This window comes from Callorhinchus milii, unplaced genomic scaffold (genome assembly GCF_018977255.1).
Source record: "Callorhinchus milii isolate IMCB2004 unplaced genomic scaffold, IMCB_Cmil_1.0 Scaffold24, whole genome shotgun sequence".
Classification (NCBI taxonomy): domain Eukaryota; kingdom Metazoa; phylum Chordata; class Chondrichthyes; order Chimaeriformes; family Callorhinchidae; genus Callorhinchus; species Callorhinchus milii.
The window spans coordinates 5,746,852-5,765,289 of NW_024704765.1; the positions used below are offsets into that span (position 1 = coordinate 5,746,852).

An 18,438-nucleotide genomic window follows, 5' to 3' on the forward strand; every position below is an offset into this window, starting at 1 on the left:
TCCAAGACATGATAAGGCGCTCTATCAAACACAAGGATTGTTATTATTTTACAACCAATGCTAATAGTGGTTGCATTGCGGTCAAAGGTATTTTGAATAAGCCTTAAACAATGGAGCTTTCTACATATCTTCCCCCATTTATTCAGTCTTTAGTTAAATAAAATAAGTGTGGGAGGGGGGAGACGTAAGGGCACTTTCCCTGTAAGAGTTCCATGTCTATTATAAGCCATCACGTGGTTCTCTAGCCTCTCAGGTAACCTCATTTCGTTACGGAATTACACTGTCACTGACTGTTCACTCCTGTTACGAGGAACTCATTTAAGAAACAGGTCAATGCTGTCTGGAAGGATGAGATCAAACGAGCTGGATGGCCTTCTTCATCCAAATCTCTCTTGTGGTTTAAAGAAAAGCTCTTGACAAATCGAGTGGTGACCACCAAGCAAGAAAAATTACAGAATTGAGGATTTTGACCAACGGCAGCAAAATATGTCAAATAAATATGGTTTAGGAGGTTTTTGAAGCGATTCAGAGCAGTGAGAGGGCGAGAAGAGGTTCCAGAGAGGAGCGGAAGGTACGGTCACGGATGGCGGAGCGAAGGGAATAGGTTTGCAAGCAATAGATCAAAATCAAGAAGTGAAGGATAGAGGCTGGATTGCAAGGCTGGAGAAGATTGCATAGGTATGGGTGGGGGGGGGGGGGGCTTAAGAGCACTTATCAAGCTCAAGTGACAGAAGACGTGGGCAGCTGTCAGGAGGAGGTCACTCTCCTGTTCCTCTCAGTCAGGAAATTGGGGAGCGTTTAAATGAACTCAATGCACTGCTGCTTACGTACAGGACTAAATACAGCCAAGGCCCGACTGTGTTTCTGGCGATGTTGGAATGTCAGTAAGAGCCCTATTTGGAATCTAACACTCCTGGGTGGGGTGGGGGGGGGGATGCAGGGCGTGAGTGTGTGCCGGGTGGAGGGGTGGGTGGGTGTGGAACTCCAATTTGCACAACCTCCCGCTCGCAGCAGCTGACAGCGTGACCCACGTTGTTGTTCTATCCTCAGTAGACATGGCGAGACTGCTCCTGCGCTATTCTGGGTCGCTGCTGAAGTCGGGACCTCTCCGGGACCTGCCCCTCTCCCTGCCTCAGCGAGCAGCCTCCTCCTCCCGCTTCAACATGCCCAAGAGGGCCCAGGAAGTGGCCAGGCCGGTGGGAATCTGCTCCATGATGAAGCTCCCGGTGCAGGACTCCCCCCAGGGACTGGACGCGGCATTCCTCGGCATCCCGCTGGACATCGGCACCAGCAACCGTCCGGGAGCCAGGTGAGCAACACAGCGGCTGGGATCAGAAGGTCACTCGCAAAGAGATTCTCAGGACGGCTGGACTGGGCTGGGCTGGGGGCTAAGTTGGTGGCGAAGCCCTGGAGGTGGGCAGAGGGTGACTGTTGAGCACTCTCCCCTCCGAGCCTGTAATTACCTGTAAAATACGAGACCCTGTGAGAGGCCAGCCTGTGTGAAGCGCGCTCTACAAATGCAAGTTGCTGCTGTTGTTTTAGCGTTACGGCTTATTATCATTATTATTATTATTATTGCTACAACAATGGTTTGGGTTTGGATCTAGGTTCGGTCCTCGTCACATTAGAGGAGAGTCTGTGATGGTGAGAGCTTACAATGGGGGCACAGGAGCCTCTCCCTTTGAATCTTTGATGGTGGCCGACATCGGTGATGTTAACGTGAACGTCTTTGACCTAAAGGACAGCTGTGACCGGATCCGAGCGTATTTCAAGAAGGTCGTCTCAACAGGCTGCGTCCCACTCACCATGGGTACGTACACAAGCCATCTGAGAACAGGGCAGATATGCACCTCCACTCCCCCCCACCCCTGCGGTACCTGGGCTTTATGTGGTCTCATTACATTTCAGGCCCTGACCCCCCCCCCCCTCCAACGTGGAGGTAATCTTACATGTTGTTCACATGATTACACAATTGATTTGGATGAAGGCCCTTTAGCCTCTCTGATCTCATCCTCACACAACACCCGCTCTAACCCCCGCTCCCCCCCCCACCACCACAACACTTCCCCCCACCACAAAAACACTGTATCAAATGTAAGGATTATTACTATTATTATTACTGTCCCGGTGCACTCTAATCACCACGGTTTTCTCTCTCGTGCCTCTGGTCTCCAGGTGGTGATCACACCATAACCTACCCCATCCTGCAGGCAATGGCAGAGAAGTGAGTATGTGTGTAAGACAGATACCTTTGTTATTTTAGATAGGATAGGAAGCTTACCAAAGGCCCATTCGAAAGAGGATCTTGAAGGAGGCAAGGGAGGGGGGAGGCCAAGGGACTGTGGGTGTGGGGGCAGAAAGGCTGAAGACTCACTAAAGATGATGGGAGGCTTCTTTTCCAGTCCGCAGCCAGGTGTCTGAGACACATACGGAAACCCATCACTTCAATATAAGACAAAATTTGGTTCCTCAACCCACGACTGTTTGTGGGGATGCTTTCTGTGCGCGATTGGCTGCCACGTTTTGTCCACAAAATATGCAGTCAATTCCCTTTACAGACCATTCTCTGAAGCGGTTTGAGACGTGATAAGGCGCTGTGTCAAATGCGAGGATGATTATTATTACTGTGTTTACTGAGTCTTCAAACCAAACAGTCGGAGGCGGCCAAAGCTGACCTAACGGCGTGGCTTTCCTGTGACAGGTACGGGCCGATGGGGCTGGTACACGTGGACGCTCACGCTGACACGGCAGACACGATGCTGGGATCGAAGATCGGCCACGGGACCCCGTTCAGGCGCGCTGTGGAGGAAGGGCTGCTGGACTGCAAGCGGGTGGCGCAGATCGGACTCCGCGGCTCCACGTACGATCCCGAGGGTTACGCCTGGAGCAGAGAGCAGGTTTGTCCTCTTTTTATTACGATCGTAGTAGAGGATCCTACAGCACGGGAGGAGGCAATTCAGCCCGTCGTGCCTGCGCCAGCTCTTAAAATAGGCTTGTCCGACAAGTCCTGTTAAGCGCTCGGAGACGCTGCCCCACCAGGAGCCGCGATACAAACAAACACAAGTTGTTGTTGTTGTCCACCTCACAGGGTTTTCGAGTTGTGACTGCTCAGGAGTGTTGGCTCCGCTCCCTGGTTCCTCTCATGGAGGAGGTGAAGCAGCAGATGGGAGACGGTCCCATGTACATCAGCTTCGATATCGACGGCATTGACCCGGCCTTCGCTCCCGGGACAGGAACCCCAGAGATCGCCGGCCTGTATCCCAGCCAGGTAACCCTCACTGACGGGCAGTAATAATGTTAGTAATAATAATAATCCTAGCATTGATACAGCGCCTCATCGAGACATCTCAAAGCGCTTCACAGGATACATTGCAAAGTGTAGTGACTGAGTATTTTCTGGGCGAAAGGCGGCAGCTGATAGCAAGGAACTGGCTTCATCACAGCGACTCATCAGGCCGTGGGGATGAACTGAAAGCACGGTGAAAGAGGTGGGCCTCGGGCTGGGCGAGGGATAGAGAGGGGTAGTCAGGAAGGGAGTGTGGCAGGGAGGGAGGGAGGGACTCAGAATGGAACTCCAAAATGATCATGACACCCCCCCACCAAACTGTTTGCTCATCACAGGCTTTGGAAATCATCCGTGGCTGTCGGGGGATGAAGGTTGTCGGCTGTGACCTGGTGGAGGTGGCGCCACAGTACGACACCACAGGTGGGTGAACGTCGCTGGTTTATTTGGGGTTTGGCCGCCGTGGAGGACAGGGCGGGCGTCGTGAAGAGAGATGGGGTTTTGCCCCGGGACCATCCTGAACCTGGGGGCGATTGGTGTTGGTAATCACTGGGCGGGGGTGGGGGGCCAGGGTGGGAGTAACGGTGTGCTGTTTTTTTCGGGCTCGGCTCCCACTCTCTGCCACCATTTAAAGTGTCGCTGTCGCTTTGAGGCCAAAGGGTCCCGAAAGGTACTGTTAAACAGCTCGCACCAAAGGCCACTTGGGTAGATACTGCGCAGCAGCTGGAGTCTGTGAGTCCTTTCTGTTTTAAGTCCTTTCTGTTTCTCTCTCAGGTAACACTGCTCTGACAGCCGCCAACCTCCTGTTCGAGATGCTGTGCGTGTTGCCCAACGTTAAGTACGCGTGAACACTCCAGGGGCCCACACTGTCAGAGCGTGAATCCCACGTTTACTGAAAGGTAGAGCAACCTGATCGCTCTGAACCAAATCCCGTCAGCTCTGGCCTCGACCACGAATAAAAAAAAAAAACGGAAAAAAATAATGAAAAAATGTCTTTAGAATCGAGGATTCTGGATTCAGCGGAAATTCAAGGGTGATGATTGGAAGCTGTGATATAATAATCCTCGCGTTCCATTCAGCCCTCCATCAAATCGTCAAACTTCTCAAGAGGCGGTGTGGCTTCGAGCTGTTGACTGGAGAGCCAAGAGAGGGCAAAAGGGAACAACACACAAAGTACAGGATTTGTAGTACTACTTACACTTATACAGCGCCTTCCACATCGGGAGGATGTCCCAAAGCCCCGACAGTTCTGCCCGGACACCTCTCAAGAAACTGGTCATGTACAGCATTTTTCTGTCCTGCCCTCCATAAGTCTGTGCTGAATAAAAATAATTTTCTACAAAGCAAACCATGGTCTTTGTCTTGTCTGCTTATTCACCTTGTAACCAAAGAACCTCGAGGACAACAATCTTCTCATTTCCCTTCTCAACCTGCTCTGACTTTGTTCAATAAATAGCTCTGGGATTTCCATGTGTAGGTGAGATGCTTGGAATTCTCAGTTGGGTTTGGAGACTCCTAAGCAACGGTGATGGGTTTCCACACGTGTCAGACACGTGGCTGACCCCAAATAAAAGCACATCCATTTTTTTTAACATCCCCTTTAATTCTTCTTGTGATGAACATTTGGACTGGAGCCAAACCAAATCTTGATCCATCAAATATTAATCTGGCTTCTTGGACTATGGGTAGAGTGGAAATAGCTTTGCTCACCGCTCTTCACTCATTTTATTCCAACCGACTGTTCAGCTTCAATCAGCCTCGGATACTTTGTTCAGTTGCGTAGGTTAGATATTACAGCTCCCAGGTCACAGCCATCAATAAAGACATGATAAGGCGCTATATCAAATGAAGGATTATTATTTGAGTGAGTTTTTGACGACTCACTTTTCAGAACAAGGGTAACCTTCACAGAACTATTTATTACCGGTTGTGTTAAGAACGTACGAATGGCACTAAGATGTTTTGCTGCCAGACATGGCTCCTGCTCTCCTGCTGCACCTCTCTCTCTCTCCGCGCCTCAAATGAGACTGCGCGGGGAGGGAAGCGGGGCACAGCCGGGAAGTAGTTGTCAACAATAACTGGGGCCCCTCAAACCTCGGGCCCTAAACCATGGCTTACCTGGTTTATTAGCTAATCCGTCTTTTTAATAAACACGCTCTTTGATCCTTTGGTAAAACATCCTTAAGTTCCCTGCTCATCAGCACTTGGGAGACGTTCATCCTACACGAGAGGTGCCATTGGAGTGCGAGTTGCCATCTTAATTTCTGAAGCACAAAACGTAGCGAAAAAATGTCTCAGAATCTCTGATCTCGGGAATCACCGATTTAATATTCTGGTTAAAAAACAGGCTTGAGAAATTCAATTGGATTCTCGGGTTACACGTCTGTAGGAACAGAACCTTTATTCACTTCTTTGTAAAAAAAAACTTACGTTGCATATTTATATGACGGGCATCTATCTGGGGAGACATTCCTAGTAACGATACGTACAATTATTGCAGACACAGCGCTGTAAAGCCAAGTTAACAATAAATTATACAACATTAATAAATAACTACAGCTGTGTTGTAAACTAATTCTATTCTGGTAAACTTGAATTCGTTTTTTTACAACAACTTTTAAGAGATGAATTGATTTTAAAAAAAAAGTATGGGCCAGCACTGCTTTACTGCTTCATTCAGCTTTTCAAGTGAAACTCGACCACTGGAGTGAAATGACATCTCTGTCCATTTCAGTGACATTAAATCTCTTGCTCGTGGTCACAAGGTAGGGACGGGGTTTGCAACTTTTCACAAAGGTCTAATGCCTAACACGACGGAGTTCAATAATTATCACATTAAATCGGTTGGTAACTAGGGTCTGGGGGTCAGGTAGGAACAGCACATTTTGTCTCAACAGCACAATGTGGCCTGAAGCCCTCTGTGCTCCTGATAGCAGAGGCTGGAGTCTCACATGTTAACGGTATCCACTACAGCAGTGCTCGCTCACTCCAAGCCCCTCTGCTCACTCAGCCCCAAGGATAGAGCCAAAGAGTTTCACGAGCTCTCCAGCAGCAAATCAACGTGCCGCCCCCCCCGAAATCTCCCGATAGTGATTCTGAACCGTTTCAATGTGATTTCCCGTTGAATCAGTCATGAGTGGTCGCAATTTTCCACCTCGTGTAGAATGCAAGGAAAAGCTGGGGGCGATTTACGGAGGGTGGGGGTGGGGGGGGATTAATCTCCTGATGTGCAGATCGACAGCAAGCTATTGCCGGGTAAGTAATTCTAAAAGTTTAACATTTAATAAATAGGTTAAATACACGGATACGTCAGTTGCACTCGATACTGTTACACGGCAACCAAACACAAACTGTGCGTTCTCTCCTAAATAAAGGGTTAAAGTGTTGGCGTTTTATTCTGCTCTGCCTTCAGTGAGTGTGCAAAATAAGTTCAGGAATAGGAGGGCCCCACATGTCGCATCCAAGACTAGGAACTCCACCTGGTCTTAGCCTTATGAACATAGTCCTAAATTGAAGATACCGCTGAATTATTTTTTGGGGGGAAAATCGTTCAATTCGATCGTTCTAAAAATTTCAAACTTTTAATGTTATATTTTTTTAAAACTTCCAATTATTTTCACAAATAACAATAATAATAATCCTTGCATTTGATATAGCGCCCTATCACGTCTTCGAGACGTCTCAAAGCGCTTCACGGAATATATTGCAAAGTGTAGTGACCGGATATTTTATGGGCGAAACACGGCAGCCAATGGCGCACAGCAGCGTCCCATAAATGGTGGTGGGTTGAGTGATCAATTTATTATTATTTACAAATGGAGAAAACTAAATTTAACAATTTTTCCCAAATCCTGAGGGACCTCAAATTCTTAGACGACCGCCATGGGGCTGAGACCGCGAGGAATTTCAGGCAACGGACCATGCTGCCTCCACACGGACCCCACGACAGAACTCTGCTTCACCTGGACACACTCCCTCCTCTCACCCCATGTCTCCTGCAGGCTAGAGCACAGTGGTACAATGCTAGTTACTCTTCTGTTTCAATAAACCCTGTTGTCGCAACTGGTGACCGAGAATAGGAATTTCCAAAGTCCTGGAGTGTCCCGGGCTACAGTCAGATTAGGGGTGGGGGGGTGTGGAGGGGCCTTCCAACACTGGAAACCTGTACAATTCCATTCCGTTAGCGCGTGGCTCAGATACGTTACAGCCATAAAATACCATCTGCCCAAACGACAGGACATTAATCCAGGTCAGGCCAAAGGGGGACATAATATCGTTGCAATATTCCTTCCAGAAACCTGTCCATCCACAGGTTCAGTCTGTTGAGCAGCTGATGCGTCTGTTTGACAGACAGAGTGGGGTGGGTCGGTGACTGCTGACCCCCCGACTCGTCACCTGCAGCCGGAGCAGCTGCTGATCCCTGGGGGTCTGACCCCGGGCTGTTGGCTGCAGGGCAACCCTCCTTCCTGCTACTGTCCTGAGGCTTGAAGAGGCAGAAGTACTTGCGGTGTCCGTTTAAAGCCAGCACGTAGCCAGCGTAATCCTGGTTTGGGGAACTCTCGTCTGGTACGTTTGATATTGGCGAAGGATCCTGGGCGAACTCCAGCACATTCTCTAACCAACGGCCATGTTTTGTCAGGTTTAGAAAGGAGAAGTGTAGTGCTTTATTCCTGTAGGGAGTGGGGGGGGGGGGAAATGGAGTGGAGGGAGGGAGAAAACAGGTTCAGCGTCACAAGCAAAACTTTAATTGACAGTTTTCACCCAGAAAAAGGCCGTGTTCAGAGCTCCGAGACGCTAACCCGGGTGAAGGGCAGAATAAAAAAAGCGCTGTGTCCATGTCCTACATACACTTAATCCCGAAAAGAGAATCAATTTTACAAACGAGCTCAGCTCAGTTTGGGATACTGGGAAAAGTGGATCGAGCTGACGCTCATGGACCAGGAGGGCACCGGTTCGACTCGGGGCATCGCGCAAGTCATACTAAATGTTGTGGCCCCGACTGATACGTCTTACGTGAGTTTTACTGTACTCAAGAAACAGAATGAGCATAGAAACAAATACGGTGATTTAATTCCACTATTATGTATATATATATATATATATATATATAAAACATATATCTATATCAATTTGCTCCCTCTGTTGCAGAAGCCCTTTAAAGTATTATTAAGTAGTAATAATAATAATCATCCCCGCATTTGATATAGCGCTTTTCATGCCTTGTAGAACGTCTCAAAGCGCTTCAGAGTGTACTGACAGATATGCACGTCTTCGGAAGACACTGGCTGACACTGAACCGCCTCCACTCACCAGGTAACGGCATAGACTTCGTGAGCAAACTTTTGTAGCAGAGCGTCCTTTGTCGTGTCCGTCACCACGACCAACACATTAATGTGTCCAGGCATCAGGCGCACCAGGTTGCTGGTGTAGTTCACGTAGGTTAGTTCTGTCACTTCAACGTAGTTTTTCTCAAGGGATCTGTCTCGGAAACGTTATAATGATAATTGTAAATCCACGTGTTTGATTACAGCCTGTATATCAACGAGAGGACTTAAAGCGACTCACAGATAACTTCTGACGAGATTGGTGACTGTAGTAGCTGCAGGGAAGCCTAGCAGCCAGTGTGCGCACGGTAAGCTCCCACACACAAAGCAACGAGGGGAGTAACCAATCAATACGGAGGATTGTGAGGCTGGCAGCCCAAGAGAAACTCTCTTCCCTTTTTGATTATTGCCGGGGAATCTTCCACCACCACTTAAAGAGCTGTCAAACAGGACCGGAGTGTCACATCTCATCTAAAAAGCCGGCACCACTGACAATGCAGCCCACCCCCACCTACCCTCCCCACCACGTCTCCCAACCTCCCTCCCACCCCCACACACACTGAGCTGAGCTCAAGTTCCCATGTGGGGGTCTCGGGTAGGCCCCTCCTGCCCCGGCTTCGAAAGTGCAGCCGATCGATCCAGGATGGTGCGAACAGGGAAAGGACGTGAGCTGCAAGTGTGAGTGACACACACAGCGTGTTCTGCCAGACCTGGGAGTCCCCGCGCTGTTGCTCCGCTGCTTTTTGGGCTCCTCCTGAGCTTTAGCCGCTGCGGGTTCCTGCTTCTCAGCCCCGGGGCTCCTCTCCTGCTCGCTCGGTTCACTGCAACAACAATCGGGAGGTGACACTGCAGGCGGAGCGATTTTGTTTCCACAAAAAGAAATGGGTAGTTTTGTGATGCACTAAATTTTGTAATTAAACGATGAAAAGGACTGATTGCTCACGACGCAATTAAAAATGACTTTAATTGTCTGTTAATTACATAATCACAGGCACCTGTAACTCCATCTGCACGTGTTATACATAATGTGTAATAGCTCTCACTCCGTTTCCCATTTGCCCTTCTCACCCCAACCACCACCTCCTACCCCAAACACCACCACCTCCCCGCCACCAACTTCCCCCACTGACAGACGTCAGTCTTAGTCTCATGTTGCCGAGTCTTACCTGAAGGTCTGGATGATGAAGGCTCCGAAGAGAATGAAAATCACGGAGAAAAGCAGCGAAATTAGAGGCATCATCTCGCGCCTGAGAGATAGAGAGAGAGGGGGAGACAAAAAACAAACCGTCAGCACCAAGCAGGGACTGTGGGAATAAGCCGCAGGACAAGAGGTGCACGTTAAAGCCAATGTCAGTAACGTACCAGTTTTGATTGAACCCAGATTCCCAGAAATGAGAAGCATAATCTATCAAGACGTGGAGCCAACGCACGAGAAATATCTGCAGAAAAACAAGATCTGGTTATAATCCAAGTCAGTTTCATCCCAAAAGATATCTCCAGCACAGATCTAATCCTGAAAATAGCACCTTATATCTGGTACTTGATAAGTCTAAGGGATTAAAGAAAAAGACAGAGAGAGAGAGAGAGAGATAGAATGCAAAAGAGAGACAGAAAGAGAGAGATCTAGGCATCTTCTGCTTTCCTTACACTGCCTCAGGCTCTCGTTAAGTGAAACAGGGGGAATACAACAACAACAAACTACATTTGTATAGCACCGTTCACGTCGGGAGGACGTCCCAAAGCGCGAATAGATCAATCAGGTCTTGTTGCTCCTAACAATTATTTAGCTGTGACCCCACCCACCCCCACCCCAGTTACATAAGCAGGAACCCCGAGCTGGGACTCTGCAGCAAGATTGGCCACGTGAGCGAGGCCCAGGAGACACCACGGAACCAAGCTTCAGCTCATGTAAACAACAGCTTCAAAAGGTTGTTCCTGTGGGAAAGGATCTGTACAGTGTTGAGAACAGAGCTACTAATAGACGTGAGCAATAGAGAGAAAAGGTAAAAAATGCATGAAGAATGGCCTCACTCACTCACGTATCAAATGCAAGGAAGATTATTATTATTATTAAGTTGTACATCTGCCCGAGTCCTATTAAAGAGTTTATACTCTGTGCAAGTTTGACACAACTCATACTTTGCATAAGTCGCATTAAACATCTGGTCACAGCTTTTACGTGAGGTTTATTGTTTACTGTTACTGCAGCAACTGTCGATAATAATAATAATCCTTGGATTTGATACAGCGCCTTATCACGTCTTCGAGACGTCTCAAAAGCGCTTCACAGGATACACTGTAAAGTGAATTCCCTGTGTATTGTGTGGGTGAAAATACATAGGTAAACAAGCCAATGCACTCACAGAGGCAAATTCTTCATTGAGCTCCGCCAGCACGGCCTGGTGTGGCAGCAGCTTGTAGTCCCCCTCCGCCAGCAAGTGATTCAGGCGGTCAAACAGTCGCTCTTCATCCTCCTCACTGCCAGTCCAGCCGTCCTCCAGCACCGTGTAAAACACTTTCCCAGGAGTGTTTCTTTGCTCAAAAATCACAACCTAGTTTTGTTTTTAAGGAAGACAGTAATCATGTTACAAATTCTTTTTTTTGTGTGTGTGTACGTGTGGTGTGTGTGTGGTGTGTGTGGTGTGTGTGTATGTGTGGTGGGTGTGGTGTGTGTGTATGTGTGGTGGGTGTGGTGTGTGTGTATGTGTGGTGGGTGTGGTGTGTGTGTATGTGTGGTGGGTGTGGTGTGTGTGTATCTGTGGTGTGTGGTGTGTGGGCAGTGTGTGGGTGTGGAGGTGAGAAAGAGGGCTTTCATTTTCATTGATTAGAGAAACAAATGTTTAATTTTCATTCGGTCTTTGATTCCCCCACCTGGAGTGGTTACCTGACTGCCCACTTACACCCTGCTCCTTACCTGAGAGGCTGCAGTAAGCTTGGGTGCCATCTGGAGTAGGGCATCGCTAAATGCTTGCTGCCATTCTCGATACACGTACACAAATCGCAAAGACTCTTCAGCATTCACAGAGGCAAAAGAGACGAAGGAGTTGTACGAGGCACGGAACCCCTCGCCTTCACCTGTGATGAGCAGGACACAGTACCTACAGAAATACAAAAGGTGAATGGTTCATCCTGAGGATGGCAGCTCTGACAATGCAGTGCTTCAAGTTCTGTACTCCGGCACTAGCCTGGACCAGCGGTAGCCAACCTGTGGCCCCCAGGGGCCGTCAAAAAGAGCCCCCAGCCCTCCCCCACCCGAATATTCGCACTAGTCACGGTAAGTCCGTGTTCGATCGGTAGTGTTTTCATTTTTTTCTTGATTGAATATTTTTTGATTTAGAAATAAATAACACCAATTTACTCACTCAACAAAAAAAATCTCGTCACGTTTCCGGGACCGTGTTACCATCGAGCCCCAAGCTCACGGCAGCATGCAATTCCCAAACCGTTTGGTTACCTCCTCTGCCGTCGGTTCTCCCTCACGAGGCACAGCTCCTCTAAAAGCTTCTGGCTTGTGAGCCGCGGCACCAACAGGAACTTGTTCTTGGAGAGGATTTCATCAATGATGTGCCTCTTCATGTTTTTGTTCTGCAAGAAATTATTGAGTGCCGATTGAATTGCTCTGGTTTGAGGGCAGCTGAGCAAGAATTTAACATTATTACTAAATAATAACAATGCCACTCGCGTTTGACACAGCGCCTTATCACGTCGTCGAGACGTCTCAAAGCGTTTCACAGGACACACTGTAAAGTGGAGTGACTGTATATTTTGTGGGTGAAATGCAGCAGCCAATTACGCACAGCAGCGTCCCACAAACTGTTGTGGATTGAGTGATCGCATTTTTTTTTAGGGACTGTTGGCCAGGACACTGTGTGCTCTGGATTTCTGCTTTTCCAATTTAACAGCGGCGACCGAATGCATTGTCAATTCAATACAATACACACCTGAATTAAATAGATCGGCTTTGTAACCTTCTCCTTAAAGATCAGCCAGGTTGGAATGTCCATATTTATGGAATACTGATTCAGCAACTCTTCCGATTTCTGCACCTTCGTGTCCACGGAGCCAAAAGCCACATAATCTTTGTACGTGAAGGCAGCCAGCTTTAGAAAGAATGTCAAGCTCAACAACAGGTCAACCATTAAAAACCGAAATTTTCTGCACGGAACATGGCTTTTCGACCCACCGTGTCCCTGATCAGGTGCTTGTCCAAGTTCCCTTCTGAACAATTGCACTGAGCTGTTTTCAATGTCCACTTCTGATAATAAATTCCAATTCTCGACTCTCTACCCCCTCCTCGCTCCCTCCCTTCCCTCCCTTCATCCTGACCATTTCCCCCCCTGCTCGGATCCCGACCCACTGTCCAGCGCCTTGGGACATCCTCGCGACGTGAAAGGCGCTCTATAAATGCAATCTTGTTGTTGTCGTCCAAGTGAAGGAAGCCATCTCCTCGCCTCAGTGTGATTGCTAACAATCCGGAGATTGCCAACTCAAGCAAGTTTGGTTTTTGATTTGATTAGTCAATCGTGAACTGCCCTTTGTGAATCCGAGCTTGTTGTCCCTGATCAACATAGTCTTCAGCTTTATTAATAACAGGATCTAATTCTTTTTGCAATGTAAAAAGTATGGGAGAACTCTATTGTTTTAACTGCAAAGCTTCACACCTGCACACTGCAGCTCCCAAGGAACTCATCTCAATCAGAAGGACTATAAATCGCATTACCTTGTACATCAGCAGCTCTGCGGTCCGCTGATGAAAGGTCAGCACTCGAGGCTTGTTGTCCTGCTGCCAAGCTGACAGAAAGTTTGCGGAATTCGTGACAGTTACCTGGAAAGAGAAACACAAATATCAAACTCTATTTCTAACCAACTGAAAAAGAAGCCGGTCTGTAAGCACCTTGTACTCCAACACTCCACTTTCCAGCTGATCAACTCTTAACAATTGCAACACAACACATCACAGTGAATAAGAACCAAATTCTGTGCGAAAGCTTCTAGTCAGGTAACCAAATCGTCACTGCTCTGACCTTCCATCTCTCTAACACCTTGATCTCTCTCTATTCTAGGCACTGTACTTGCTCGCCTCTGACCTCATACCACCCAGTGAGATGGTAGCTGGCTCCAATGATCTCTGCCGCTGACAGCAATCCTGAGCTCCTCCGAGGCAGATTGCGGTGAAGTGTTGTGAGTGTGCGTAGTAAAAAGCAACAGCAACTTCCACACAAGGCCCTACAAACAGCTCGGATGTAAATGGCCAGTTGATCTGTTCGCAACATCTGGACAGACCTGATCCACAGGTCTTTTAACATCCGACTGAACAGCCTCAGTTTAACATCCTATCTGAAGGACAGGACCTCTGATAATGTTCTCTTTTAGGATTGTCAACACAGACAAGTGAACTTAAAGTCTTAACACAGAGCCTTAATCCACCACCTTCTGACCCAAAGAATACTAGTTGTTAAAAACACAAGTGAAAGGTCCTTCGGCACGTACCTGCTCTATGAGGTTAGTCGGCAGCAGGTTTTCCAGGAATTGGCGTAGGTTTTCCCAAACCACAGCATTTTTGAAAAAACGCACTCGCCCGCTGATGATTCCCAGAATAGTGGGGTGCTGGTACACCCCCAAGTGCTGCAACAGGCGACGTTCGTACCCTGAATCGATGACGCCAATTCCTACCCCTGAAAAAAAATCCAACGACACATCACCTTCTCCTTCTTTGATCGGTATACAGAGAGCGGCTCCGGTTTAAAGCCGAGCTTGGCTGTGTTCGTTAGCGTCCAGTCAAACACTGAGGGGCTCGAGCCCCACACCAGGTCCTGAAACTCTGGAACACTTTCCCTCTAACCCTCCACTTTGCCCCTTCCTTCCCCATCTTCAGGTCGTGCCTGAAGATCTTCCTCCTTCGGCCATGCCGACTGTGACCTTCCTCCCACCCCGGCTGGGTGTCGTGCTCTGCGACTGTCGAGCGCTCTGGGACTCTGCTCTGCGTGAGGGGGCGCGGTGCAAATGCAAGTTGTTGTTGTTGAGCGAGTTCATTTTAAGTTAGACTGACAACAGCTTGTGCGTATGTAGGATCGTTCAAACAAGGCGAAGAAGTGGCAGAGCTAGGGAGGAGCACGAGGACAACAAAACGTGCGAGCAAGTGAACCTACCAAGTGGTTCCAGCTCCAGCACCACCTCCCTCCACACCGGCTCAATGTGAATGCAGCTGAAACACCAATCCGAGGTCACTTTAATGAGGTATGGCTTGCGGTAGCTGTCCGGCAGGATCTCATTCATGTACTGGGAGAAGTGCAGCAGGTACTTGTCGTCGAACGAGTCATGGCCGGAGTTGAACTGAAAGTGAAAGGGGTCATCGAAGAAGAAGCTCTCGTAGTTGTGGAAACCCCGGAAATGGTGAGGGGCGAAGGTGTGCTGGCTTTCTGCCTCTCCATATCTGTCAAAGTTCTGTCTCTTCTCCTCATTTGAAAGAATCTGAAGCAAGAATCAACAACAACAACCACACGTTACATTTACACGGTGCCTTTCACGTCGGGAGGACATCCCAAGGTGCTGGACAGTCAGAGATTTGGACACAAGCTGGGGGTTGGGATCAGGAGAGGGAGACAGGACAGGGAAGGTAGGGGGTAGGAGGCTGACCGCAGGAGTGGTCGAAAAGGAGGGTCTTGAGACAATAAAATAACAACCCGTTTCCTCAAATACATTTTAAAAAATGAATGAATATAAATATAATAAAAATTTCACTGGATACAGCACCTACAATGCTTCACAAGTATTTGGGGACAGATTCCATGCACAAAATGAACAGAAACCAGAGAAATGAACTGACTATTTGGAAACTACAAGCCAGTGAACTTTGAATTAATTAACAATTAAAAAGGAAGAGTTAGTTAGTACCTGATATGCTTTACCAATCTGAATAAACCGGTCTTCTGCCTTGGGGTCCCTGTTCTTGTCGGGGTGCCTAAAAGGGATATGTTGAGTGGCATTAACGTGTAATAACTATTTGTACTGGCTAACGCTTTTAAGTAGACCCTCCCATACAGAACAATGCTATTCAAATGCTCTCCAGGCCAAACCCCTTATAAAGCAGCAGTTTGGGTCCGTCAAACGACAGCACCGTCCAGGTCACAAGATCATCACTGACATCATGACCGCGCAAGTAGACAGGAAACTAGCAACCGCTCTCGCAAGCTTTTACAGTAGATGCTAGGACACCACTGGAGAGGGGGAAGGCCATCTGTGGCTGCATACATCACCCAGCGAGCAACAGAAGAGTGCCACGGTACGCAGCGTTAGAAGATGACCCGCGCTACACGGAGGCACATTACAACAGGGTCAACCTGTAGTTAGGATCGCGCATGCATACCACTCGCGGGCCAGGCGTTTGTAAGCCTTCTTTATGTCTCCCTGGGTCGTCGCTCTGTTCACTCCGAGGACTTTGTAGGGGTCAAATTCGATGGCTTGGTGCAGAGGGCTGTTCAACAGCAACACGATGGCCAGAGCCACTGGAAACCTTCCAAAGTACAACTGCCACAAGCCGGCCATCGCGAAAACAATCTCAAAACGCTCTGCCAGATACAAAGGATGGGTTACGGCGATTTGCAAAGCAAATAAAAGATTCCAGCACAAAAAATAACCAAGTAGCAGAGAGACGATTATCCCGACCAATCGTAACCGACCAACTATGCGGATAAGCAAATAACGAGGGTTACGGGTAAATCACACGCAATGCTAATTAGCTTCGGTGCTAACTAATAACTAATTGTCATCAGGAGTTTATGTGGTCGCTGCAGTTCCACAATACGACAGCTCTTCACCTCTAAAACCCCCCACTCTCACTCTCTCTCTCTCTCTCTCTGACTCGAATTGCGTAAACATATTGTGCGAGACTTGCCTCGGGTGTGAACCTGATTTTATTTCTATCTAACCTGAAAATCACATCCGGGTTTGGATTTAATTTATCCTTCAGAAGTAAAACTGGAACGAGCGTTACCCGATCCAATCAACTCAACCTCGGATCAAGGGAGTTATTTAAGGGACATGGGGAGAAAGCGGGGAATTGGAATTGAAAGGATTAGTTGAGGTGCAGATCAGCTGTGATCTAATTAAATGGCAGAACAGGCTCGAAGGGCTGAATGGCCTCCTCCTGTTCCTATAAATATCGGCTGAAACTCTCTGTTGCTGATCTGTCATAGACAGGGGGACAGGGATTGTGCCCCAATCACACACTATTACTGACCCCAATCACACACTATTACTGACCCCAATCACACACTATTACTGACCCCAATCACACACCATTACTGACCCCAATCACACACTATTACTGACCCCAATCACACACTATTACTGACCCCAATCACACACTATTACTGACCCCAATCACACACTATTACTGACCCCAATCACACACTATTACTGACCCCAATCACACACTATTACTGACCCCAATCACACACTATTACTTACCCCAATCACACACCATTACTGACCCCAATCACACACTATTACTGACCCCAATCACACACTATTACTGACCCCAATCACACACTATTACTGACCCCAATCACACACCATTACTGACCCAAATCACACACTATTACTGACCCCAATCACACACTATCACTGACCCCAATCACACACTATCACTGACCCCAATCACACACCATCACTGACCCCAATCACACACCATCACTGACCCCAATCACACACTATTACTGACCCCAATCACACACTATCACTGACCCCAATCCCACACTATCACTGACCCCAATCACACACTATCACTGACCCCAATCCCACACTATCACTGACCCCCCTCTCCCTCTCACACGGTGATGTTGATGAGCGGCTGTGGGGGGGCAGACATGTCCCCCTCCCCCTCCCCGGGCCCCCGGACTCACTCCGCCGCGGCCTTGGCTGTGAGGGACGCGGGAACCATGACGTGGGGACGGCCACAGACAGACAGACAAACAGGTGTGGACAATCACTTCCGGTTCCCCCGCCCCCCCCCCGCGCGGGGTTGCCATGGCACCGAGGCCTAGTCCGTCCCTGGCCCCAACACAGCCTGAGCCTCGATTAGCTACTGTTATCATTATTATTATTAACCAACACGGGGGGGGGGGGGGGGTTGGGGGGCAGTTACTTACCTATTAACTAAGTAATGATGATAATAATAATCATCTCTACAATGACTATTGTTGTGAGTTATTAGCTTCAGCGCCTTCTTATCACGTCTCCGGGACATCTCAAAGCGCTCCGCACCGCCATGTGTAGTGACTGTTTTTTTTTTGGGGTGGGGAGGGTTGGGCGTGGCGGGGGGGGGGGGGGGAAGGGGGTGGTTTGGGGGAAGCCGGGGCGAAAGGCGGCGGTCGATTTGCCCTCCAAACTGCCGCGGGTCCGCAGCGGCCCGAATGACCTTGTTTTACGAGGGCGCGGACGCCGCAAATGCGGCTCCTGTAGTGCGCGCGCGTGTGGCCCACTTCACCGATCACCCCCCCCCCCGGCCCCCCCGGCCCACCCGCCCCACTGCCACCCGCGTTCAGATACAGATCGGCAGCAGCTGCGAGACTCCGGGTCTTTCTTCCACCTCAACTTTGCTCCCGGTCAATATTTTGAGCCACGTCGACATACTACCGCACACGCGACGTGTGTCCCGGCTCAGCGTGTGGCTAAGGAATAGGGGCTCAGTGACGAGGCCTCGGGGTACCCCCTCCCGCCCCCGCACCACCATCCATCAGAAGCCAGAGCCACACTCTGGTCACACCCGGGTGACGAGCCGCCCGGAGCCCACCCGGGTGACGAGCCGCCCGGAGCCCACCCGGGTGACGA

At 48.9% G+C, this 18,438-nt stretch overlaps 2 protein-coding genes across 4 annotated transcripts; one reads left to right on the forward strand and one right to left on the reverse strand.

Annotated features, from left to right (window-relative positions):
* Window positions 1–1,148: 1,148 nt before the first annotated feature.
* Window positions 1,149–4,235, forward strand: agmat (agmatine ureohydrolase (agmatinase); the record flags this gene model as incomplete). The annotated part of the gene is given in 7 exon segments (NM_001292816.1): window positions 1,149–1,309; window positions 1,608–1,810; window positions 2,176–2,224; window positions 2,702–2,897; window positions 3,089–3,268; window positions 3,622–3,706; window positions 4,058–4,235. Coding segments are annotated over 7 exon segments (933 nt in total). The 3' UTR covers window positions 4,132–4,235.
* Window positions 4,236–7,076: 2,841 nt separating this feature from the next.
* Window positions 7,077–17,595, reverse strand: dnajc16 (DnaJ (Hsp40) homolog, subfamily C, member 16). Of its 3 annotated transcripts, none has more exons than XM_042343749.1 (15): window positions 17,511–17,595; window positions 15,974–16,175; window positions 15,502–15,568; window positions 14,757–15,078; window positions 14,098–14,282; window positions 13,328–13,432; window positions 12,549–12,707; window positions 12,062–12,192; window positions 11,522–11,705; window positions 10,971–11,159; window positions 9,970–10,046; window positions 9,774–9,854; window positions 9,318–9,428; window positions 8,594–8,761; window positions 7,077–7,953 (listed from the first exon to the last, which is right to left on the reverse strand). In XM_042343749.1, the coding sequence occupies exons 2-15, from the start codon at window positions 16,150–16,152 to the stop codon at window positions 7,524–7,526; spliced, it is 2,388 nt and encodes a 795-aa protein (XP_042199683.1). In that variant the 5' UTR covers window positions 16,153–16,175; window positions 17,511–17,595; the 3' UTR covers window positions 7,077–7,523. The 3 variants fall into 3 exon arrangements, with proteins under 3 accessions (XP_042199683.1, XP_042199684.1, XP_007905427.2); XM_042343750.1 differs by lacking the exon at window positions 17,511–17,595 and adding an exon at window positions 17,439–17,501; XM_007907236.2 differs by lacking the exon at window positions 17,511–17,595 and having other exon boundaries at window positions 15,974–16,267.
* Window positions 17,596–18,438: the final 843 nt, after the last annotated feature.

Coding starts and splice junctions, on each gene's coding strand:
- dnajc16 (XM_042343749.1), bottom strand. CDS start 16,152: ATGGCCGGCTTGTGGCAGTTGTACTTTGGAAGGTTTCCAGTGGCTCTG. Junction 15,079..15,501: donor AGATTGGTAAAGCATATCAG/GTACTAACTAAC, acceptor TTCTTGCTTCAG/ATTCTTTCAAATGAGGAGAA. Junction 9,855..9,969: donor TCTGGGTTCAATCAAAACTG/GTACGTTACTGA, acceptor TCTATCTCTCAG/GCGCGAGATGATGCCTCTAA.